The sequence below is a fragment of the Scyliorhinus canicula genome, chromosome 3 (assembly GCF_902713615.1).
Source record: "Scyliorhinus canicula chromosome 3, sScyCan1.1, whole genome shotgun sequence".
NCBI classification, from domain to species: domain Eukaryota; kingdom Metazoa; phylum Chordata; class Chondrichthyes; order Carcharhiniformes; family Scyliorhinidae; genus Scyliorhinus; species Scyliorhinus canicula.
The window spans coordinates 197,790,388-197,817,072 of NC_052148.1; the positions used below are offsets into that span (position 1 = coordinate 197,790,388).

Sequence of the window (26,685 nt, forward strand, 5' to 3'; positions counted from 1 at the left end):
TGGCCACCATCCATCCCATAGAGACCTCGAACCGCTCGCATTTTCATAGAATCCCTGCAGTGCAGGAGGCTAATCGGCCCATCGAGTCTCAACGACCCTACAAAAGGGCACCTACCAATGCTCACTCTCCCACCATATCCCTGGAACCCCGCCTAACCTTTGGACACTAAGGGGCGATTTAGCCAATCCACCTAACCTGCACATCTTGGACTGTGTGAGGAAACAGGAGCACCCGGAGGAAACACATGTAGACACGGGGAGTACGTGCAGACTCCACACAGACAGTAACCCAAGATCAGAATCGAACCCGGGTCGTTGGCGCTGTGAGACAGCAGTGCTAACCACTGTGTCACCGTGCCACCGCTGCCTGGTGGTGCATCTGCAGCATTTCAGAGGCAACCACTTCCAAAGGCATATCATCTGACTCAGACTCAGTAGGTGCCTGATCTCAAACCGTCCTTTGAATGCCAGAGGCCTGTCCTGTCATTACCTCCGATGCTGGTCTGCTAAAAGCAATGCGTGTGTTTGGGTGGCATTTAAATATGGCGCCAACCTTCAACCCAATTAGGTGATGGCGGGGCATGTGAATAAATGCCCACTCTGCCATATGATTAGTTGAGATACTCGCTGATGTATAGTAGTGAGCTTGCGAACATGAAACCGGGCACTGTTTCCTGCCTCATTGCCCAGTGGGAAATATGCCTTGAAACCGACCCTTCTGGCACTTAATCTCCAGAAGGGAAAATTCCTCTTGAAATTTCTCTAAGTAGATCATAGAAACTGGCAATATCTGTAATTTTCAAACAATTTGAATTATAAAGTAATGTGTGAAATTCAGCAAACCTGGAATGCCTCCTTCATCGAAAATTAAGTTAATATTTGCAGTTCTACACAACAAATATCAGCAAATTTTAAAACAATCTGTATTAAACTTATAATTAAGAGAAAAGTGACCCAGGAATAAATAATTCTGCTAAAACATCAACTTCTGATCTTATAATTATTGACAGAATATTGATCCTTACTGTGCCTTTAGGTTGAAAGTACATGGCAATTGGTCGACCTGCTTTGATTGGTTTGATGATTTGGAAACTCTGCATTTTAGAGTAGGTTGACAGTGCTGGGCGTTTTACGAGATCGTGTGCCAAATTAGGATATTTTTTCACTTTTGAAGAGTCCTGTAATTGGAGGCAATGACCTAGAACTCTCATGTGAATAGATTGCATTGTTTGTCCGTAATCCAAAATGGACTTGTTAAATTCACGCAAATCGATTAGTTCAATCAACGAGGCATCCATATGCTGATCTTGATCAGTCTTTGCCCGATATTGTCCTGTCTCAGATGTATATGTTAAGTAAGCTTCATTATAGGAAGTCTCTGGAATATATTCGTCAAATATCTTATCGTTTTTAAGTGATTGAAGATGGGTACAATCATCGCGAGTAAACAGGAACAGGTTTTCTCCTTTCTGAATAGCTGAAGTACATTTTGCATTCTTATATATCTTCTCCATAATATAATTTTGTTTTCCCTTATTTATAGTTGTCACTGTTGACAGAGCACGTACATTAGACTGTGCTCGGACTTTGCATCTTTTGTTAACTTTATGTTTGTTATCCCTGACACCCTTTGGGGAAATCAAACTCCGGCTATCAAATGAACTCGGAAAAGAAGTGACCTGTCTTCTGTTCGCTTTAGATGTGTCTGTAATTTTCACAGAAGTGATTTCAGTCTTTTTGAAACCGCAAAGTGATCGGCCATCCATTTCAGACCCCGTTTTGTATTTGCCGGTTCTGTCAGAATATTTCTGTTTTCTCAATACGTTTGCACCTTGAACTGGAGCAATGGTTGAACCTGGAGAATCTGCTGAGATTTGAATTTTGTGACCTTTTTCCACGTGGAGTCTGTTTATTTCTTGTTGACCGGTGTCATGAGGCAACACACCACCTTTTTCAGGACCTGTTCTCTGCAATCTACAAAGGTTTTTGAATTAACAGAAAATATGATTAAATGACAAAAATATTAAATACTAATTGAAAGACTGTCATCATTGTGGGGGAGGGAGGTTTTGCTCATCTTTTTTAGTTTGCACAAAGCACTATTTTGGCATCGGCATTTGGACCAGAATAATATTTGAACAGGGCCTGTTTTTTTTACAAAATGGGAACAAATCCCATTTTGTAAAAAAAACAGGCCCTGTTCAAATATTATTCTGGTCCAAATGCCGATGCCAAAATAGTGGCAAATTCATAATTTCCGTTGTTATTAACGCGTATAGTGGCCAGTTCAGGCAAAGAAGATAAACCCTGTGGATTCAAATTGTCATAACTTGCTGGATAATGTGTTTTACTCCTCTATTTGTCTCACCTAAAATGACATCTCACCTCCCCATTGCTTTAAAAAGCTGCTGAACTTTCAACTAAAGTTGAATTAAATTCATTGCAGGCAGTAAGAGCTGGTACTTAACATCGTAAGTACTCTTTTAATTACATGGTAATTGTTAATGAATACCAGTCAATGCCACCAGCCCAGAAAGGGAAATATTTAAACATGTTTGCGTGTAATAAATTCTTAAGAGATTGGCTGTTGCGGGGAGTGATTTGCCTCAGGTGCAGTCACTGCGACTCGAAGGAGTTCTCAGTGAGGATAGACGGCGGGGACAAGTTGAGGCAAGTATCTTGCAGAGGGCGGCAGAGTGGCGACGCTGATTGGCTGTTGCGGGGAGTGAATTGTGGAAAGCTGCTTTCGGGTGAGTTTCTGGAACTAATATATTTCAGGCAGTGGCTAAACCCGAGACACAGGTAATGTCCTCCCCCTCTAACCAAAAAAAAAGACTGAGTGGTGAGGTGGTGAGGAAAGCTTTTCTTTCCTTTTTCTCTCTCTGCCCTTCCACCACCTCGAACCTGCGGGGAGTGTGAAAATCGGGTAACCTTTTTTTTTCTCTCTGGAATTGTCAAGTGGATAAATGGAAGGGATGGCAGAGTGGGCAGTACAATGTTCCTCCTGCAGGATGTTCGAGGTGAGGGACACAGTCAGTGGCCCTGCTGAGTTCACCTGCGGAAGTGCACCCATCTCCAGCTCCTCAAAGACCGTGTTAGGGAGCTGGAGCTGGATGAACTGAGGATCATTCGGGAGGCAGAGTCGGTTATAGATAGAAGCTACAGGGATGTAGTTACTCCTAAGAATGAAGGTAGCTGGGTGATGTTTAAAAAGAGGGGGAAGAAGCAGTCAGTGCAGGGATCCCCTGCGGTTGTTCCCCTCAATAACAGGTATACCATTTTGGATACTGCTGGAGGGGGACCTACCACGGTGACCAGGTCCCTGGCACTGAGTCCGTCCCTGTGGCTCAGAAGGGAAGGGGGAAGAGCAGGAGAGCATTAGTTATTGGAGACTCTATAGTTAGAGGTACAGATAGGCGGTTCTGTGGCAACGATGGAGGCTCACGGTTGGTGTGTTGCCTCTTGGGTGCCAAGGTCCATGACGTCTCTGATTGTGTTTTCAGGATCCTTAAGGGGGAGAGGGAGCAGCCACAAGTCGTGGTACACATCGATACCAACGACATAGGTAGGAAAAGGGATGGGGATGAAAACAGGAATTCAGGGAGCTAGGGTGGAAGCTGAGAGCCAGGACAGACCGTGTTGTCATCTCTGGTTTGCAGCCAGTGCCACGTGCTAGCGAGGTGAGGAACAGGGAGAGAGTGCCGTTAAACACGTGGCTACAGGGATGGTGTCGGAGGGAGGGTTTCAGTTACTTGGATAATTGGAGCACATTCTGGGGAAGGTGGGACCTGTACAAACAGGATGGGTTACACCTGAACCAGAGGGGCACCAATATCCTGGGAGGGAAATTTGCTGCAGCTCTTCAGGGGGGTGTCAACTAATTTGGCAGGGGGATGGGAAACTGATTTGTAGTCCAGGAGATAGCATTGCTGGAGTTCAGGAAGTTGAGGGTAGTGCAGTACTGAGGAAGGTACCAAGGTCACAAGAGTGGACCTGCAGGCATGAAGGTGGTTTGAAGTGTGTCTACTTCAATGTGAGGAGCATCAGGAATAAGGTTGGTGAGCTTGAAGCATGGATTGGTACCTGGGACTACGATGTTGTGGCCATTATGGAGACGTGGACAGAACAGGGGCAGGAATGGTTGTTGGATGTTCCAGGGGTTTTGATGTTTCAGTAAGATTAGGGAAGGTGGTAAAAGAGGTGGAGGAGTAGCATTGTTAATCAAGGATAGTATAATGGCTGCTGAAAGGCAGTTTGAGGAGGATCTGTCTACTGAGGTAGTGTGGGCTGAAGTCAGAAATAGGAAAGGAGCGGTCACTTTGTTAGGAGTTTTCTATAGGCCTCCAAAATGTGCAGGAAAAGATTGCAATGCAGATTTTGGATAGGTGCAGTAGTCATAGGGTAGTTGTCATGGGTGACTTCAACTTTCCAAATATTGATTGGAACCACTATAATTCGAATAGTTTGGATGGGGCTGTTTTATCCAGTGTGTGCAGGAGGGTTCCTCACACAATATGTGGATAGACTGACAAGAGGCGGGGCCACATTGGATTTGGTACTGAGTAATGAACCGGGCCAAGTGTTAGATTTGCTTGTGAGAGAGCACTTCGGAGATCGGTGACTTTCACTACAGTAATGGAGAGGGATAGGAACATACAGCAGGGCAAGGTTTATAACTGGGGGAAGGGTAATTACGATGCGATAAGGCAAGAATTGGGGAGCACAAGATGGAAACAGGAACTGTCAGGGATAGGCACAATTGAGATGTGGAGCTTGTTCAAGGAGCAAATAGTGCATGTCCTTGATATGTATATCCCTGTCAGGCAGGGAGAAAATGGTTGAGTGAGGGAACCATGGTTTACAAAAGAGGTTGAATGTCTTGTCAAGAGGAAGAAGGAGGCTTACGTAAGAATGAGAAAACAAGGTTCAGTTAGGGCACTTGAGGGATACAAGATAGCTAGGAAGGAGCTCAAGAAAGGGTTTAGGAGAGCTAGGAGGGGGCATGAGAAGTCCTTGGCGGGTAGGATCAAGGAAAACCCCAAGGCTTTTTACACTTATGTGAGGAATAAAAGAATGACCAAGGTGAAGGTAGGGCCAGTCAAGAACAGTAGTGGGAACGTGTGCATGGAGTCTGAAGATATAGGAGAGGCCCTAAATGAATACTTTTCTTCAGTGTTCACAAAGGCGAGGGGTCATGAATTTGAGGAGGATAGTGCAATACAGGCTGGTAGGCTGGAGGAGGTAGATATTCCGAAGAGAGATATTAGACATTTTGAGAAGCCTGAGGATAGATAAGTCCCCTGGGCCTGATGGGATATATCCTAGGATTCTTTGGGAGGCGAAGGATGAGATTGCAGAGCCTTTGGCTTTGATCTTTGTGTCCTAACTATCTACAGCAGGGGTGGGCAAACTTTTCCGTGCAAGGGCCACATTCAGAAATTCACAATTTTAAAGGGCCGCATAGTATATTAAGTAAAATAATTAATATTTTAAATAGCCAAAATAAAAGGTCTTTAAAGAAAAAAAAAGCACATTTATTTGAAAAACAAAGTAACTCAGTAAGTAACAGAACAATGTCAATGAGAATGATGCATCTGACTGCAGTCATTTACCAGTTTGTTGAAATCAGGTGTCAAGTTGCTTGTGCTGATCCTTAACACTGATAGAAGCACAGCCTAGCCGAGTCAACGATAAAAACACGCGTAGTGGGGTGGATGAGTGGGGCTGCCTTATTGGTCGGTTTAGTTGGGTGTGCGACCAATAGGAGTCCAGGTTACAAACAATAATAAGGCTTATTGTTTGTAACCTGGACTCCTATTGGTCGCACACCCAACTAAACCGACCAATGAGACAGCCCCACTCATCCACCCCACTACGCGCGTTTTTATGCGGCCCGCCAATGAGGTGCCCGGAATCATAACCGGCATTTTTGAAAAGCCGCCGGGGAAAAGCCGCTGAAGTAAATGCGCTTATTGAATAAGCGCATTTACTTCAGCGGCTTTTCCCCAGCGGCTTTTCAAAAATGCCGGTTATGATTCCGGGCACCTCATTGGCGGGCCGCATAAAAACCTTTGTCGGGCCGCATGCGGCCCGCGGGCCGTAGTTTGCCCACCCCTGGTCTACAGGAATAGTGCCAGAAGACTGGAGAGAGGCGAATGTTGTCCCCTTGTTCAAAAAAGGGAATAGGTATAATCCTGGGAATTATAGGCCGGTTAGTCTCACTTCGATCATATGTAAATTATTGGAAAGGGTCCTGAGGGATAGGATTTATGATCATTTGGAAAGATACAGCTTAATCCAGGATAGTCAGCACGGATTTGTGAGGGATAAGTCTTGCCTCACAAGTTTGATTGTATTCTTTGAGGAGTCCTTGGCGGGTAGGATCAAGTAAGTACATAGATGAAGGTAGAGCAGTTGATGTTGTATACATGGATTTTAGTAAGGCGTTTGATATGGCGCCCCAGGGTCGGCTCATGCAGAAAGTAAGGAGGTGTGGGGTAGAGGGAAATTTGGCCGATTGGATCAGTAACTGGCTATCACATAGAAGACAGAGGGTGGTGGTAGATGCTAAATTTTAATCCTGGAGCCCAGTCACCAGTCAGTGCTGGGTCCTCTGCTATTTGTGATTTTTATCAATGACTTGGATGATGGAGTTGAAGGTTGGGTTAGTAAATTTGGTGGAGTAGTGGATAATGTGGAGCGCGGTTGTAGGCTGCAAAGAGGCATTGATAGGATGCAGAGCTGGGCTGAAAAGTTGCAGATGGAGTTTAACCCTGATAAGTGCTCAGGTTGGAAAAGATAGTGGCGGGTCTGAAAGCCATGCAGTCAGGTAAAGCCCTGGGGCTGGACGGGTACCCAGTGGAGTTTTATAAAACGTTCTCTGGGATATTGGGGCCGGTGTTGATGAGGATGTTCAATGAGGCAAGGGAAAGAGGGGTGCTGCCCACGATGATGTCACAGGCCACGATTTCGCTGATTCTGAAGCGGGACAAGAACCCGGAATTGTGTGGGTCCTACAGGCCGATAGCCCTGTTGAATGTGGATGCCAAATTGCTGTCCAAAATGTTGTCCTCCAGGATTGAGGATTGTGTTCCGGACATTATTGGGGAGGACCAGAAGGGGTTTGTTAAGGGTAGGCAGTTGGTGGCCAATATAAGAAGGTTGTTAAATGTGATCATGATGCCCCCGGAAGGTAGGGAGTTGGAAGTAGTGATTGCAATGGATGCAGAAAAGACTTTTGATCGTGTAGAATGGGATTATCTATGGGAGGTGCTGGGACGGTTCGGATTTGGGCGGGGTGGGGGTGGGGGCTTTATTGACTGGGTCAGGTTGATGTATCAGGCTCCTGTGGCCAGCGTACGGACGAATAGGACAACACCGGACTATTTTAGACTGCACCGGGGGACGGGACAGGGATGCCCGCTCTCCCCACTGTTGTTTGCGCTAGGTATAGAGCCGTTGGCAATTGGCATTCAAGTGGCGTGGGAATGGGACCGGCTGCAATAATTGAATCTGGCCCGACTAGTGGACCAAATGAAGGACGATTTTCGGAGGTGGCCATTGCCACTGGCCGGGAGGGGGCAGACGGTGAAGGTGACAGTCCTCCCGAGATTCCTGTTTGTATTTCAATGTCGCCCCATCTTTATTCCAAGGTCCTTTTTTAAATGGGTCAACAAAGTGATCACTGGCTTCGTTTGGGCGGGCAAGACCCCGCGTGTAAGGAAGTTAATGCTTGAGCAGAGTCGGGAAAAGGGCGGGCTGGCGCTGACAAATTTTAGTAACTATTACTGGGCGGCAAATATAGCCATGATCAGGAAGTGGGTGGTGGGGGAGGGATCGGCATGGGAAAGTGTGGAGGCGGCTTCATGCAAGGATACCAGTCTGTGGGTGTTGGTAACTGCACCTCTGCCGTACCCGCCGGCATGGTACTTCACCAGCCCCGTGGTGGTGGCGGCCCTGAGAGTCTGGGGGCAATGGAGGAGACATGTGGGAGCAGAGGGAGCATCGGTCTGGACCCCAATCTGTAATAATCACCAGTTTGCCCCGGGAAATATAGAACATAGAACAGTACAGCACAGAACAGGCCCTTCGGCCCTCGATGTTGTGCCGAGCAATGATCACCCTACTCAAACCCATGTATCCACCCTATACCCGTAACCCAACAAACCCCCCCCCCCACCTTAACCTTACTTTTTAGGGCAATTTAGCATGGCCAATCCACCTAACCCGCACATCTTTGGACTGTGGGAGGAAACCGGAGCACCCGGAGGAAACCCACGCACACACGGGGAGGACGTGCAGACTCCGCACAGACAGTGACCCAGCCGGGAACCGAACCTGGGACCCTGGAGTTGTGAAGCATTTATGCTAACCACTATGCTACCGTGCATAGTGCATATGGATGGGGGGTTTCAGATATGGCGGAGAGCAGGGATTGAGAGAATGGGGGATATGTTTCTCAAAAGGAGCTTTCCGAGTATGACAGCGCTGGAGGAGAAGTTTGGGTTGGCGAGGGGAAACAAATTCAGGTACCTGCAGGTGCGGGACTTCCTTCGTAAACGGGTGTCAACCTTCCCGCTCCTACTGCTGAGGGGGATTCAGGACAGGGTAATTTCCAGAGGATGGGTAGGAGAAAGGAGCGTCTGTGACATTTACAAGGAACTGATGGGTTCAGAGGAGACGTAGACAGAGGAGCTGAAGCGCAAGTGGGAGGAGTAGCTGGAAGGAGTGATAGAGGATGGTCTATGGGCGGACGCGTTGAGTAGAGTCAACGCGTCCACAACATGTGCCAGGCTCAGCCTGATACAATTCAAGGTCGTTCATCGGGCTCACATGACAGTGGCCCGGATGAACAGATTCTTTGGAGTGGAGGACAGGTGTGCAAAATGTACGGGAGGACCGGCGAACCATGTCCACATGTTCTGGGCACATCCAAAGCTGCGGGGATTTTGGCAGGGGTTTGCTGACGTCATGTCCAAGGTGTTAAAAACAAGTGTGGCATTGAGTCCAGAAGTGCCGATTTTCGGCGTGTCGCAGGATCCGGGAATCCAGGAGGAGAAAGAGGCAGACGTTCTGGCCTTTGCCTCCCTGGTAACCCGGTTTCGGATACTATTAGATTGGAGGGACTCAAAGCCCCCAAAGTTGGAGACCTGGCTATCGGACATGGCTAGCTTTCTCTGTTTGGAGAAAATCAAGGCAATGACGGAAGCACGAATACCATCACCCTGAGAGAACACGATGGAGCCACTGCCAATTCACCAGGCCCTAATAATCTGGAGCACAGATTACTGGACTGCTGTGGGAGCCTTTAACCCGTTTAGAGTGTGGGCATTTGCAGCCTAGGTGGCAGCAGTCTCACTCTGCAAGGCAACAAGGATGGATCTTGTTACCTCAGTCTGAGCTTTCACTGCAGTAGAGCTGGACACCGCCATGCTCCTAGCCACTGACTGCAAGCTGTCTGGCCAGCCTACCAATGCACCAAGCAACTCGGTGTACGTCATGGTCAGTGTCTTCCTATATGCTGCTCTGTCAAAGTCCTCATCTGGAACCCTTAAAGCAAAACTAGTCCGCGACTTCACCCACCGGTCAAATTGTCTATGAATTATCCACCTTCCGTGGCATGGGTGCACCTTACTCATGCCCCGTGACTCACCGTGTGCAGATCCTGGCCCTCTACTATCCTCTAAGGTACCTGCAGTGCCATACATGATATCCTGCGTCAGATTAAGTGACATAGTAAGTCAGGTGTGTCCCTTCATCGTGGAAGGGGAGGGTTGAGGTGAGTAGAAGGGAGTCGGCCGCTGCATGTGGGCCATGGTTATACTATCTGTAGCTTGCGCATCGTGCATGAGAGCTGAATGAAAGTGACACTAGGGAACTATCACTGACTTATTATTGGCAATAAGGATATCATTAACAATAAATCTGTTTACGTATAAGAAATGTAATGCAGCTTGATTGATGAATTTAGGAGCATTGGTGCCAGGGTAGTTGTCTTTGATCTTCTAATCGTCTTCAGGTTTTAGGAGAGGAATAAAAGGATACTTTGTCTCAATGACTGGGTGAAGGAATTCCGCAGAAAGAAAAGACTTATCTTTGCAAACAATACTTGGGACATTTTCAAATAATGGTAAACTATTCAAGTACAATTTATTTGAAGGCTTCGGAGCTCAGAGTCTGACACGGAGCATTAAGGAAGCAACCAGTAAAACAATTGGGACTCATATAATTGAGGGGACTCAGAAGCAGCAAGTGAATAAATCCACAAAATACTTTAATCTCAATGCCAGGACTATTAGAAGTAAAGGGAAGGAATTCGTTACCCACCTCCCTCTACCCCTACCCCTCCAACCCAAAGATGGACAGGGAGTTGAAGGGTTGGCAAAATAGTGGCAAAAGGCAGCAAGAGGGATGCCCCGCATCTTCTGCCACAGGATAGTTCCAAAGGCAGTGGCTCCAATGCAGGGCTCGAGCGGGGACTTGTGTGGCATTTTCCAACCAACAGCCCACAAGTGCATCTGTGAAGTCATGGATGCCCTGTTTGCCCGGGCAGCTGACTGCATAAACATTGACCTGGACCAAGCCCAACAAGATGTCCGGGCAACAGGATTCTCCACTATTGCCAGGATGCCCCAGGTCCAGGGGGCAATAGATGGCACGCATGTTGGTTTGTGCGCATCAGATGGTCCTGAAGCACTCTCCATTATCAGGAAGTGCTTCCACTTACTCAACATAAGGCTTGTATGCGATCACCACCTCAAGACCATGCACGTCTGGTTCCCAAGAAGTTTGCATGACAGCTACATTCTGGGGCAGTCGGTGATTCCTGGCATTTTTGAGGGTCGTCACCCCGGAGGGTCACCCGCTTTGTGGTGGCCTGTTGTGCCTTCTACAACCTGGCACAGGAGCAGCAGGAGGACAAGCATAATCAGAAAGGGCTGGAGGACGTACCCAGGTAAGGCCAGTGGGGCCAGGCAGAGGGTGAAGGGCAGGCGGCGGAGGCTAGGGTGCGGCATGCCCGGAGGATCAGGGAAGCCCTCATCCTCGCCTACTTTTCACAGGACGAGGCTTTGTCTGTCAAATCACCCCTTCTCCCCATCCCACCCACTACACCCCTCCCCCCCACAACTGTGCCCCCCACTACCCCCACCCAGCCCCATCACCCTGTTCCACTCTCCTAGGGTCTGTGTTACATCTCTCCAGGGTGAAAGACCTGTGACGGCACTGTCAACGGGTCAATATACAAGGCAAGAGGGTGATGATAACCTGCTGTGAGCTGAGCTCTGGTGCTCCTCAATCTATGCCATAGTCTAACTTCTGTCTGTCTGCTGGGTGCCTGCCCTCAGCCATCACCTGCACATGGTATGCCTTGGCTGGCGAGGGGGGGGGGGGGGGGTTGTTCTAGGAGCAGAGAGCCTGGGGCAACTGGGGGGGGGGGGGGGGGGGGGGGGGGGGGGGGGGTGCAGATCAGCCCGCAGTGCGGAACGTGATGGAGGCTTTGCATGTCTTGGGTGTAATGTGTTTTAATGGTGTATGAGTATAATAGTGACCCCACTAAGGGCAATTTAGCATGGCCAATCCACCTAAAGTGCACATATTTGGACTGTGGGAGGAAGGAAACCAGAGCACCCGGAGGAAACCCACGGAGGAGACACAGGAAGAATGTGCAGACTCCACACAGACAGTGACCCAAGTCAGGAATCGAACCGGCGACCTTGGAACTGTGAAGCAACAGTGCTAACCACTGTGCTACCAAGGTTAGGTGGGGTCTACGGGGATAGGGTGGAGATGTGGGCTTAAGTAGGGTGCTCTTTCCAAGGGCTGGTGCAGGCTCGATGGGCTGAATGGCCTCCTTCTGCACTGTAAATTCCATGAACTCTCCATAACTACTGATTGGAGCCACTGTCACCCCTCCCCGTGTCCTCTCAGTGATCCTCAATGTGCTTGGCTCTCTGTGCTTTACCGCTATGTCTAGGTGTCCTGCGGCCTCTGATGCCCCTGGCGGGTGTCCTCTGGAGGGCCTGGGGCTGGAGGTCCCCTGTTGACTTGGTAGACGCACACGCTATGTTGTGCCTCTCTGTCACACACACTGACCCCGAGATGTGCCATTGTGAGCTGCTTTTAAACACTCCCTCATCAATCACTCCCAATTAAGACACAAGGATTGCAATGTGGAGACCTGCTCCTCATTTTGGGAATGCCAGCCTGACCAGGCTTCATGATGCCGTCGATGAGAGGTGCGTTGGAGAACCAGCAGCAGGATCAGCAATGCCGCCTGCCTGGCAGTGAGTGCGGGCAGCATGACCAGGAGGACCACTGCTGTCCAATGTCGGAAGACAACGATCGATCTCCAACAAGCTGCAAGGGTAAGTTACCACCTCACTCATGGCATCAGTGACCCCCCCCCCCCCCCCCCCCCCCCCCCACCCAATCCACTCATGGCATAATGACGCCTGCAACCTCTCAATTTCCCGAACCCCCTTCCCCACAATCAACAACTCACTGGCTGACACCCCGCTCCCTCCTAATGTCCACTTGCTAATGATCTCCCTGACCCATCAAGCATGCAGCTCACAATGTCCCCTTCCTATCCCTGCAGGAGAAGATAGCCCATGATAAATGGGAAAGGGCCAAGCTGGGGGGAGAAATCCTCGAGATTCGAATCCTCACCCCTATGAGGAAAGGGCACTGGGGATTGCGGGGTTGCCCGAGGGGAGAGCAGTGACTGACAGCGAGGTTGGCCTGTGCCAGAGAAGTGAGGATCCACTGTCCCTTCAGCCAGGTGACCAGTATCAAGTGGGCTGTTGATGTGAGACAAAAGTAACATAGAACATAGAACAGTGGAACACTAAAGTTTAAACAACTTTAGATCTCTGTTGCATCACACCTGTAAAGTGGGCCCTTGTGCTCCCATAACCAAATCTATTTAAAGTTGTGGGTCAGGTGAACTCCATGATATACTTTGGAGTTCTCTAAACCCTGGCCCATAATACCCTCTGTTCCTCCACACTTCCAAGAATCCTGGGTGGGATTCTCTCACCCCGGGACCGGGCAGGAGAATCGCACGGAAGGGCGCGAATCGCGCCATGCCACCCCGGCGCCGGTCTGCCAATTCTCCGGAGAGCGGAGAATCGGCGCCGTTGGCACCGGCATGGTCGCCGCGGCGCCATTCAGGGGCCGCTCTACAGGCGCCCCCCCCAGCGATTCTCCGCCAGGGATGGGCCGAGCGGCCACACAAAATAAGCCGAGTCCCGCTGGTGCCATTCACACCTGCTCTTACCTGGCGGGACCTCGGTGTGGATGCATTTGGGGGGCGGTCTGGTGTGTGTGTGTTTGTTTGGGGGGGGGGGGGGGGTAGTGGTGGTCCGACCTGGGGGTGTGGGGCCTCCGCTGTGCACTGGCCCATGACGGGGCCTGCCGATCGGCGGGCCGGCCTCTCGGGTTGGGGGCCTCTTTTGTTCCGCTCCAGCCCCTGTAGTCTTACACCATGTTGTGTCAGGGCCGGCGGGGAGAACGGAGCCAATGCGCATGTGCGGCATTCGCAGCAGTCCCACTGCGCATGCGTAGACCCGCGGTGCCCATTTGATGCCAGGGATCGGTAGCTGGAGCAGCGTCAGAATCGCTACTCCTGAGGCCATGTTGACGCTGTCTAGAAACACGACAGCATTGACAAAGGCATCAACATTTAGCTTCAGGATCAGAGAATCCCGCCCCCTGCCTTTAACCCTGTATTCAGCATTCAAATTCGACCTTCCAAAATGCATCAGTTCACATTAATCTAGGTTGATCTCCATCTGCCACTTCTCAGCCCACCTCTGCATCCTGTCAATGTCCTGTTGTAACCTGCAACAGTCCTCAACACTATCTACAACTCCACCAACCTTTGTGTCATCGGCAAACTTACTAACCCACCCTTCCACTTCCTCATCCAAGTCATTTATAAAAACCACAAAGAGCAGAGGTCACCGACCTCAATGCGGAATACTTTCCATCCACTACCACTCACTGTCGTCTTTCGGCCTGCCAATTCTGTATGCGGACAGCCAAGTCTCCCTGTATCCCATGCCCCCTGACTTCCTGAATGAGCCTAGCATGCGGAACCTTGTCAAATGCCTTACTGAAATCCATATACACCACATCCACTGCCCGGCCTTCATCAACCTTTTCCTTTCACTGACCACATGACTTGCAGGATCTCCATCTGATGAGGCCAGGTCAGCCGGAGCACTGCCCTCACCTGCCACACACGAGACCACCTCAGAGGACAGCTCCGAAGAGAACACCAGCAATGTGTCACAGTTATCACCTCCATTTTGCACCAGCGCAGAGACATACATCTTGGTGGTGACTTGAGTGGACAGGCTTCGAGGGCACTATCTGATGAGCACCCCATCAGGTGGAGGCAAGAACAAACAAGGGAGATAGCAGTCGGAAGTCTTCTGGATCCCAGCACTGAGGTAGGTCCCAGCCGGATCTCGAGCCTCTGAACAAATCCCAGAGCTGATGCAGATGATAGGACACAGCCCTGAGATTCAGGAGGGGTGTCAACAACTGCAAGGCCGATTGGAGGAGTCCCAAAGCCTTCAGGTGCAGAAGATAGTGCCAGTAATGCGTGGCATTCATGCCGACACTGCTGGGGTAGCAACTGCATTGGTAAACCTAGATCATGACATCCGCTCCTTGAATGGTGGAGCCCAAGTATGGCCCAGTTCTGTGACAACCATGGTGGAGGGCCTCAACATCATGTCCCATTGTCTTGGCAATGAGGAGCCTCCAGGACTGGCAGTGCCAGATGACTCAGAGGCTTCCGGAGCTCACTCCAGCTGCCTCACCGAACCATGGAGTCACCCAGCACCCGACGGGCACCCTCAGGGAGGAGGAAGAGCTGGACCCAGCCCAGGATCGTCCACCAAGAAGACTAGTGTCCTCCAGTTCTCTGAATCCTTCCCTCCTGACATGGGTGCAGCTCAAAGACAACTGGCAGACCAGGGAGGCATGGAAACGCCTGTCACACCAGTCAGTCAGCGGGGGTACTCCAGACCCAGGCCCTCAGGAGGACATCCACCATGGGCACCAAAGGCCACAGGGCAGGGAAAACAGAAAGCTGCCTCTATCTCTCATGTGCATCCTAGGAACACACCCAGACATAGCTCTAAATGACGGATGATCAGGAAGATTGAGGAGCACTGAGTGGACACTGGTGACGGTGAGGAGGAATGGAAATCTGTCAAATTAAAATGTTCACCATTGAAAGATTTCACACCTGATACATGTGAAGCCTCTGACACATCAGACCTGCCTGCAAGCTCCCCGCCCCACTCAAAGAGGTCCAAGATCAAAAGCCCCCGATGCAGACTCCGTCATGGGGATGGGTGTGAGCGCACTCAGCAGAAAGACAGGAGGCAGACTTAAGCAGAGGCTGAGGAGAAGAGCTTTCCTCACAGCGAGTGGTCATCACTCTCCTGTCTTGTACAGGTCATCGCTGACAGTGCCAACACAGCCCGTTAGCCTGGATTGATGTGACTCCTGCAGGGGGGTACAGGGTGGTCGGGGAGGGGGAGGTGTAATTGGGCGGAGGGAGGAAGGGGAGTTATTGAGCTAACGGGCACAGCCTTGTCTTAGGAGAATCTGGAGATGAGGGCCTCCCTGGTCTTCCCCGCTGCCTGTTCTCCATCCTCCAGCTCCACCTCGGGCTCATCCTCCAGCTCCTCCTGGTCTACCTCTTCCTTCTTCGACCAAGCCACATACCCATCCTCCTCCACCTCCAGAATGTCACTGCGCTACTGTGCCTGACTGTGGAGGGCACAGCAGAGTGGGAGACTCTCCAGGAGCTGTGCTGTACAGCCCTGCTTCAGCGATGCAGGCATCAGAACCGCATTTTCAGCAGCCCGATGCACCATTCAATGACAGCACAGGTGGCAGTGTGGGCCTCATTGTATTGGGTCTCTGGCTAGGCCTTAAGCCTCCGCACTGGCGTCATCAGCCATGACCTCAGAGGGTATACCTTGTACCTTGCGAGTTAACCCATCATCCTAGGATGATCCTCGAAGACACCGGGGATCTCAGAATGCTCCAGGATGTAGCTGTCATGCACGCTCCCAGGGTAGCATACACAATCGTGCATGATCCTGAGGTGGTGGTTACACACAATCTGAACATTCAGGGAATGGAACACCTTCCTGATAATATAGGGCACTCCCTGATGCCCCGGTGCATGCAGGGCAGCAGGCGTGCCATCGATGGCCCTCTGGACCTAGGGCATCCTGGCAATGCCAGCAAATCCTGCAGCTGGGTATCTTGGTGTCCCTGGTCCAGGTCGAAGGTGATATAGTCTGATGCCCAGGGAAAAAGAGTATCCGTTACCTCATAGGTGCACCTATGGGCTGACGTTTGGGAAATGTCACACAGATCCCCACTGGAGCCCTGGAATGACCCGGTGGCATTGACGTTTATGGCTGCAGTGACCTTCACAACCACTGGGAGCGGGAATCGTCCTTCTCTACGGGGTGCGAGGCGCAGTGTTTTCTGTTTTTATTTCAGATTCCAATATCCGCAGTAATTTGCTTTTATTCCTATTTTATACTCCATTCCGCTTGCAACAAACAGCAACATTCTATTTGCCTCTCTAATCCTTTGCTGTGCCTGCATACTTACTTTTTTGAGATTTGTTTACCAGGACACCCAGATTCATCTGTACCTCAGAATTTTAGTCTCTCCCCATATGAATAACACACTGCTTTTCTATTCTTTCTGCCCAAGTGGACAAGTTCACATTTTCCCACATTATACCCCATTTGCCAATAGCCATGTTCCTTCCCTCCTTACGTCCTCTTGCCTCCTTCTGTCCTCTTCACAAATTACTTTCCCACCTATATTTGTGCCATCAACAAATTGATCAAATAAGAAGAACCTATCCTAAGGGGCGTGACTGTCTCCTGGCACAAAGTGTCCAGGTAACTTTCCCCTGATACATTGCAATGCCAATGACTCTGAGCTGAAGCTCTTCAAGCCGCAGACTGCAGATATTTTTCCCTCGGATCATCTGGTGTCCAGGGCTTCCCACATTCTGCAGTCACAACACATCACCTGCCCATCACCTTTATCATGGGTTAATTTATTTATTTATCTATATCAATTCATAATTAATAAAACACCACTGCTCCCAATAACCTTCGCCACTGTTAGTATACCTTACTACAATTGATAAAAGCTTACAATTAGTAATAAATTATAGGAGTTTTGAAGATAAAAAAGCAAAATATTCACCAAACAATTACTTATCTGTTTTCCCATGATTTCACACTCTGATTTCTCTCAGAATGCGGTTGCTCCGGCCTGAAGCCACAGACTGGATTGGACAGCACTCCGAGGTGGTGGTTACTGTCTCCCCGTCCCCTTTTTGACCACGCTTCTAGGTGGTAGTCACTGCCTCCCACTCCTCTTTTTGTCCACTCTTCTAGGTGATGGTTACTGTCTCCTTTTCGTTCACTTTTGCACCTTGGTTTCACTGATTTTAACATTTTAAATGGTATTTTTCTGGGCATTACTACTGATGCTAACATTTTGGTGTGATTAAAGAGTTCCCAACTTGTCTGGATGAATGTAGCTTGAAAACACCTTGAGAAGCTCATCACCATCCTCCATGACAAAGCAGCCTGCTTGGTTGGCACACCATTCACCAACTTAAACATTTACTCCCTCCACTGCTGGCACACCATGGCACTAACTACATGATGCACTGGAGCAATTCGCCGAGCCTCCTTTGACTACCCCTTCTCAACCTATAGCTTCTACCAAAAAGGAGGACAAGAGAAGCATTCTGCTCCTCTCTAGGTTATACACCACCCTGACTAAGGGATACATCACAATTCACTGTCGCCATGTTAAATAATAATTCATAATTATTATGCTGCACTCTTAAGCTAAGTATCAATTAAAAGTTTAATAGATGTCAAAGTATATTAAGTATCAGACGCCATGGCCAGATTTTCACACTCTTTACTGGCAAGTTTTTAGGTGGGTGGGGAGCATGAAATTGAAGGGACGGGATTCCCTCTGGGTTCCCACCCAGCCCGACCCCACATCGATGTTACGCTGGGGTGGGCAAGGCCTCGCATGGAGGCCCACCCTTGCTGCAATTGAGGCCCTTAGTGGCCACTTAAGGGTCGTTTCCCACCCAGCCTCAAATTTTGGGAAAATTGAAACTCTGTGGGGGGAAGCCTGAAATACAACTAAGTTACATCACAGGTGGGAGTTGAGGATGGAAGGAGGTGCATCCATCAGAAGCCCCCTGACATTGGGCAAACCCACTTTAAGGTCTGGCAGCCTCCAGACTTACCTCCTTTGCATCCTCTCCTCCAAGACCCCGATGAGAGCTCCCGAAGGTGGGACGTCCTTCCGAGTCGGGGCGGAGGTCCGACCAGCAGCCAATCAAAGCTTATTGGAGCATAAATTAGCGGCGGGCAGTTGGAGTTGAGACACCAAAGAATTCAGGCCCTTGGAAAGTATCCACAACAGAAAACAACAAAATAATACTATTCATTCAACAGATACCTGTAAATACCAACTATATTAATTTATGGTGTTCTGTGAACTAAATAACCAAGTTGCCACTTAATGCGGTGCTTCAAGGTCACATAAATGAAATTACCTCAGACATTCTGGACTTTCCAATGGAGCATTTTCCCACATCTTTTTTTCAGGAATGTCTTCCGCTGTTGTTTCCTGAAAATAATTAGCAAAATGAGGGTTTGGGAGTCATTTTTCCCAAAGTGTGAAAATAGACGGTAAGTGTGTGTTGTGCTTATGAGAAACCCTTTTGAAAAGGTTTTGATTGAATACTGAATTTTTGGGCCAATTGATTTAAACATGACTGCAAGGGCTGCAAACAACAACCTCGGGTTTGGCAGTCAAGTGTTCATTGGGTACAATTTTCCTGGATCCAGATTTGTAACCTGCACTCAGCAAGTTGCACAAACGTTGTGGAGTACACTAGCTGGAACGTACAGAGTGGGTTTCCAGGTTTTCCACTGCAGAACTAGAAATCCAGTTGGAGAAGGTAGGGAGGAAGAGAGATGTCTCTACCCACATGCGGGAAGGAGGTCACAGAGGTCTCTGATATGGTATGTGTAGGAGGAATTCACCTAGGAGAAACCCTGGCCCCGGAACACGGTTTCCAAGCTGCAAGAAATGTAATGATCTGAAATAAAAAAACACACAGCTCAGATGCAGCACCCGCAGCAGCATCACAACCTCAAAAGACATTAAGCGTGCATGTAGTTAGCTTCTTGGCCTCTGATGCACAATCAATGGACACGAAACGTAGATAAAGTCCGAACGATAGGCTTTAATACACAATAAGTGTACCCGGCAGCAGACGTACAGAAGAATGGCAGACTGCCGGGGACCACGGGTTCTTATACCCCGCCTCGTAGGCCGAGCAACCTACCTCTCAGCCAATTGGCTGAGAGGCACATGACATACCTGGGCCAATGGGCAGCGACTCCTCTGCTCCAATGGCAGCTCAAACTTCTAGGTACCGTAATACCCCTAGTCACACAGCCTCCCTGTCCCAAGTGTCAATGGATGCGTGCCAATGGGTCACTGGTTTGTCAGCGTCTGGCTCTCTCTCTCGCTCTTTGCAGTGTCATCTAATGCCTTGACAATTGCTGACTCTCATAATTACATGGGTTGTATGCACCGATATTCACACAGCCCGTAACATTGCATCCTTCACAGGCACGTCTCACACATCAGAAACATTTTGCAGCTGTTCAAACTGGCGCAAAATGGCCACCGAGTCACCGTTTTGCTGGGGGCTAGCAGGGAGGCAGCTCCAGCTGCCGTTACGGCCCAGAGCATTTCCAGGTCCGTGGCAGCGCATGGCGGTGGCCTGCAGCGGCTGCGCCGTGCTTCATGGCGAACTCAGCCCGCAGACCCGTACAAAAGTAGTGCCCCCATTTGGCCGCGCGCGCCTCGGACCGCCTGCCCACAGTGCCCCCAGCCCCGAATGAAGCCCCCCCCTGCCCGCGGATCAGCCCTCCCCCGACTGTGGCGGCGCCGGACTGAGACCGCAGCCGCCACGCTAAGGTCACGACGGGTGAGACCATGAGAGTTCCACGCCGTCGGGAACTCGGCCAGTCGGGGACGGAGCATCGCGGGGCAGTACTCCTGGAGTACGACGCTTTTCAGGGGGGGTGGAGCATCGCGAAAGCGGCACCGTCCCCGATACTGCTGGCATCAGGGATTCTCCGCCCCCTCGCCGAACGCGATTCCGGCATCGGGGAGCGAAGAATCCAGCCCCATGTTCTTCAGAATATAATTTGTGTAAGGGAAATTAAAAAGGCCAATGTAAAATCAGTCATGTTAAAAACATCTCCGATGACTAAGCAAAGGAAGGTGAGACTAAAAAAGAAATGTCCATGAGGGGTCAATTTAAGAAAACACTCAAAAAGCCTACTTAATTTAAAACAATTGAAAAAAATGTCTAATTGCAAGTGTATTGACCCACACAAGGTCCACGGGGTTACCCTGATTGATCTCCCAGCGGGACTTGTGGAAGATGAGCTTCCCCATTCGTGGGCGGAGGCCTGTCCACTTGGGGCTCATAAGAACTCTATTAAGGCCGGACCAGACCTGGACCGGCATGTTGGTTGTCCCAACAGAACTGTACTCTGTTAAATAGTTCACTGCCCTGTGCAGACTTTTCCTGACCATAAATAAATCGACGTTCACCTTACCACTTGGTTTACTGGGTCTTAATACTGGCGATGAGGTAAAATAAACATTAACTCCTATTCTGGACGTTCCAGCCGCTCGGAGGATTGCTGTGCAGCAACACGTGGAACTGACTTTTAAACATGCCACTCTTTGGAAAATTAGACGCCTTCAGTACACGCTTGGAAGATTAGGCTCAGTACGCAGAGCAGATAAGGTACTTTTCCCAGGCCAATTGCATCACTGGAGAGGATCGACAAACGGTAATCCTGCTGACTGCCTGCAGGGCCCCAACTTTCAGCATTATAAGTAGCCGCACAGACCCAGTTGCTTGAGATTCAAAATCTTTTTTAAAAATAAATTTAGAGTACCCAATTCATTTTCTCCAATTAAGCGTGGCCAATCCACCCACCCTGCACATCTTTGGGTTGTGGGGGTGAAACCCACGCAAACACGGGGAGAATGTGCAAACTCCACACGGACAGTGACCCAGAGCCGAGATCGAACCTGGGACCTCGGCGCCGTGAAGCAGCAGTGGTACTCACTGCGCCACCGTGCTGCCTAGATTCAAAATCTTTTGACGTATTGGTAGAGTTAGTGTCTAACCATTACCACCCTAAGCCGTCTGTAATCAAGCGAACAGTACCAGTTCAACACTGCTGTGCAAACTCCGGGGGAGTCAGTTACAGATTTCTTCACTCAACTCCAAAAGCTGGCTGAGCATTGCGAATTTGGGCCATCCCTTTCCCAAATGTTATGGGATTGTGCAGAATTAATAACATGGCCACACAGAGGAAGCAGTGTGGAGGAAACCATGATGCAGTTGAACTGCATGACATCTCAGAAAGTGCTGCCGATTCAAGTTAAACTACAGGTAAACGGGTGCCCCCTCGTCATGGAGTTAAACACAGAGGCTGCCCTCTCCATCATTGGTCAGCAGCCCTCCGCCGGCTTCGCACAGGAATCGTGCCATTGAACCTGTGCGATACCAAGGCCAGATCGGCGACGTATACTGGGGAATCTGCGCATCATTGGAACCACCGTGGCCCTGGTGATCCACGAGCAAGTGTCAGGTTGCCTTTCATAGTGGTCACAGTAAGAAGTATTACAACACACGGTTAAAGTCCACCTGGCTTATTTGGAATCACAAGCTTTTGGAACGCAGCTCCATCATCAGGTGAGTGAAGTGGCAGGTTACACAAACACAGCATATGTAGACAAAGCCAATGATGCAAGATGATACTTTGAATGAGAGTCTTTGCAGGTAATTAAGTCTTTCGGGTCCAGAGGGTGCAACTGGAGAGATGGATAATCACAGGTGAAAGAGGTGTGAATTGTCCTTAGCCAGGACAGGTGGTAGGATTTTGCAAGCCCAGGCCAGATGGTGGGGGGTGAATGGAATGCGACATAAATCCAAGATCCTGGTTGAGACCGTACTCATGCGTGCGGAACTTGGCTATCAGTTTCTGCTCCGCTATTCTACGTTGTCATGCGTCCTGAAGGCCACATCTCCATTTCATAGTGGTGCAAGGGCAGGGACATGATTGACTGCGAATACTCCGCTTCGATTGACAGCTGAATTTCCGGATCAGCACCGGAAACCTGGATGAGGTCCTTGGAAAGTATCCAAAGGTATTCCAGGAGGGTCTGGGCAAGATAAAAGGAGCAAAGGAATGCATCTACATGGACCCAGAGGCACAGCCCTGATACTTAAGGACAGGACCGGTCCCCTACGTCTTGTCCACAAAGTTGGATACTGAGTTGCAGAGCTTGACAAATCTGGGCATCATACACCCTGTGCGATTTGCAGAATGGGCCACACCGCTGGTCCTAGTGATGAAGCCGGAGAAGTCAGTTCACACCTGTGGGGATGATAAACTAACTGTAAACAGGGCGTCCCATCTGGACCGTTATCCTGTGCCGCACGTGGAGGGTTTGTATGCAAAATATTCATCAAATTGGATATGAGCCATACATATCTTCAGTTAAAATTGGACACCACATTGCAGAAGTATCTGACTATAAATACCCACAGGGAGCTGGTCGAATACACTCACTTTTCTTTTTGTGTCTCTTCCACCTATACAATTTTTCAGAGAGTGAAGGAAGGCATCCTCCAGGCACTACACAAAATTACAGTATATATAGATGATGTATTCATCATGTGTACCACTGAAAAAGAACACATGGATAGTCTAGACGAGGTCCTCAGAAGCTTTTCCCAAGTGGGCGTCCACCTGAAGAGAGGCATGTGCGTCTTCCAAGCAAACGCTGTGACACAGATCGGTTATCGGGTGGATAACGATGGCTTGCACACTGTGGAGGAAAAAGTTCGGGCCACAACTGGAGCCCCAACCCCACATAATGCCACGGATTTGAGATAATTTCTGGGACTTGTAAATTATTACGGCAGGTTTGTTCCAAATTTGGCCACCCTTCTGGCGCCTCTTCATGTCTTGTTGAGAAAGAACCAGAACTGGGTTGGGGAGACACCAGAGTACAATCCAACCCAGACCCCAGAGTACAATCCAACCCACACCCCAGAGTACAATCCAACCCAGACAACAGAGTTCAATCCAACCCACACCCCCAGAGTACAATCCAACCCACACCCCCAGAGTACAATCCAACCCACACCCCGAGAGTACAATCCAACCCACACCCCCAGAGTACAATCCAACCCAGAGCCCAGAGTACAATCCAACCCACACCCCCAGAGTACAATCCAACCCACACCCCCAGAGTACAATCCAACACACACCCCCAGAGTACAATCCAACGCAGACCCCAGAGTACAATCCAACCCAGACACCAGAGTTCAATCCAACCCACACCCCAGAGTACAATCCAACCCAGACCCCAGAGTACAATCCAACCCAGACCCCAGAGTACAATCCAGCCCACACCCCCAGAGTACAATCCAACCCACACCCCCAGAGTACAATCCAGCCCACACCCCCAGAGTACAATCCAACCCACACCCCCAGAGTACAATCCAACCCACAACCCCAGAGTACAATCCAACCCAGACACCAGAGTTCAATCCAGCCCACACCCCCAGAGTACAATCCAACCCAGACCCCAGAGTACAATCCAACCCAGACGCCAGAGTACAATCCAACCCAGACCCCAGAGTACAATCCAACCCAGACCCCAAAGTACAATCCAGCCCACACCCCAGAGTACAATCCAACCCACACCTCCAGAGTACAATCCAACCGACACCCCCAGAGTACAATCCAACCCACACCCCCAGAGTACAATCCAGCCCAGACAATAGAGTACAATCCATCCCACACCCCCAGAGTACAATCCAACCCAGATACCAGAGTTCGATCGAACCCAGTCCCCAGAGTACAATCCAACCCAGACACCAGAGTGCAATCCAACCCAGACACCAGAGTACAATCCAGCCCAAACCCAAGAGTACAATCCAACCCAGACACAAGAGTACAATCCAACTCAGACCCCAGAGTACAATCCAACCCAGACATCGCTGGCTTTGAAAGCAGACCAAGCAGGGGCTTGGGGCTTTTCACAGTAACTTCATTTGAAGCCGACTCGTGACAATAAGCGATTTTCATTTCATTTCATTTGAGTACAATCCAACCCAGACACCAGAGTACAATCCAACCCAGACACCAGAGTACAATCCAACCCAGACACCAGAGTACAATCCAACCCAGACCCCAGAGTACAATCCAACCCAGACACGAGAGTACAATCCAACCCAGACACCAGAGTACAATCCAACCCAGACACCAGAGTACAATCCAACCCAGATACCAGAATACAATCCAACCCAGACACAAGAGTATAATCCAACCCAGACACCAGAGTACAATCCAACCCAGACCCCAGAGTACAATCCAAACCACACCCCCAGAGTACAATCCAACCCACACCCCCAGAGTACAATCCACCCCACACCCCCAGAGTACAATCCAGCCGAGATATCAGAGTCTAATCCAACCCAGGCCCCAGAGTACAATCCAACCCAGGCCCCAGTGTTCAATCCAACACAGACACCAGAGTTCAATCCAGCCCAGACCCCAGACTACAATCCAACCCAGACACCAGAGTGCAATCCAACCCAGACACCAGAGTACAATCCAACCCAGACCCCAGAGTACAATCCAAACCACACCCCCAGAGTACAATCCAACCCACACCCCCAGAGTACAATCCAACCCACACCCCCAGAGTACAATCCAACCCACACCCCCAGAGTACAATCCAACCCACACCCCCAGAGTACAATCCAACCCACGCCCCCAAAGTACAATCCAGCCCAGACACCAGAGTACAGTCCAACCCACACCCCCAGAGTACAATCCAACCCAGATACCAGAGTGCGATCGAACCCAGGCCCCAGAGTACAATCCAGCCCAGATACCAGTCTAATCCAACCCAGGCCCCAGAGTTCAATCCAACCCAAACACCAGAGTTCAAACCAGCCCCGACCCCAGAGTACAATCCAACCCAGACCCCAGAGTACAATCCAGCCCAGACCCTAGAGTGCGATCCAGCCCAGACCCCAGAGTGCGATCCAACCCAGACACGAGAGTACAATCCAACCCAGACCCCAGGGTGCAATTCAACCCACACCCCCAGAGTACAATCCAACCCAGACATCGCTGGCTTTGAAAGCAGACCAAGCAGGCCAGAAGCACGGTTCGATTCCCGTAACAGCCTCCCCGAACAGGCGCCGCAATGTGGCGACTAGGGGCTTTTCACAGTAACTTCATTTGAAGCCGACTCGTGACAATAAGCAATTTTCATTTCTTTTCATTTCAGAGTACAATCCAACCCAGACACGAGAGTACAATCCAACCCCGACCCCAGAGTACAATCCAACCCAGACACCAGAGTACAATCCAACCCAGACCCCAGAGTACAATCCAAACCACACCCCCAGAGTACAATCCAACCCACACCCCCAGAGTACAATCCTACTCACACCCCCAGAGTACAATCCAACCCAGATACCAGAGTGCGATCGAACCCAGGCTCCAGAGTACAATCCAGCCGAGATACCAGAGTCTAATCCAACCCAGGCCCCAGAGTACAATCCAACCCAGGCCCCAGAGTTCAATCCAACATAGACACCAGAGTTCAATCCAGCCAGACCCCAGAGTACAATCCAACCCAGACACCAGTATACAATCCAACCCAGACATCAGAGTGCAATCCAACCGAGACCCCAGAGTACAATCCAGCCCAGACCCTAGAGTACAATCCAATCCAGACATGAGAGTACAATCCAACCCAGGCCCCAGAGTTCAATCCAACATAGACACCAGAGTTCAATCCAGCCAGACCCCAGAGTACAATCCAACCCAGACACCAGAGTGCAATCCAACCCAGACATCAGAGTGCAATCCAACCGAGACCCCAGAGTACAATCCAGCCCAGACCCTAGAGTACAATCCAATCCAGACACAAGAGTACAATCCAACCAAGACCCCAGAGTGCAATCCAACCCACACCCCCAGAGTACAATCCAACCCAGACATCGCTGGCTTTGAAAGCAGACCAAGCAGGCCAGCAGCACGGTTTGATTCCCGTAACAGCCTCCCCGAACAGGTGCCGGAATGTGGCGACTAGGGGCTTTTCACAGTAACTTCATTTGAAGCCTACTCGTGACAATAAGCGATTTTTATTTCATTTCATTTCAGAGTACAATCCAACACAGACACCAGAGTACAATCCAACCCAGATACCAGAGTACAATCCAACCCAGACACCAGAGTACAATTCAACCCACACCCCCAGAGTACAATCCTACACACACCCCCAGAGTACAATCCAACCCCGACCCCAGAGTACAATCCAACCCAGACACCAGAGTACAATCCAACCCAGACACCAGAGTACAATCCAACACAGATACCAGAGTACAATCCAACACAGATACCTGTGTACAATCCAACGCAGACACCAGAGTCTAATCCAACCCAGACACCAGAG

At 49.9% G+C, this 26,685-nt stretch overlaps 1 protein-coding gene across 1 annotated transcript in view; it reads right to left on the reverse strand.

The window, feature by feature from the left end:
* LOC119963211 overlaps positions 1–26,685 on the reverse strand; it is a 680,876-nt gene that overhangs the window by 272,491 nt on the left and 381,700 nt on the right. The window contains exons 13-14 of the mRNA XM_038791968.1: positions 18,650–18,723; positions 1,026–1,974 (exon numbers count right to left, since the gene is read on the reverse strand). Of these exons, the coding sequence (XP_038647896.1) occupies positions 1,026–1,974; positions 18,650–18,723 (1,023 nt within the window). The remainder of the gene's footprint in view (positions 1–1,025; positions 1,975–18,649; positions 18,724–26,685) is intronic.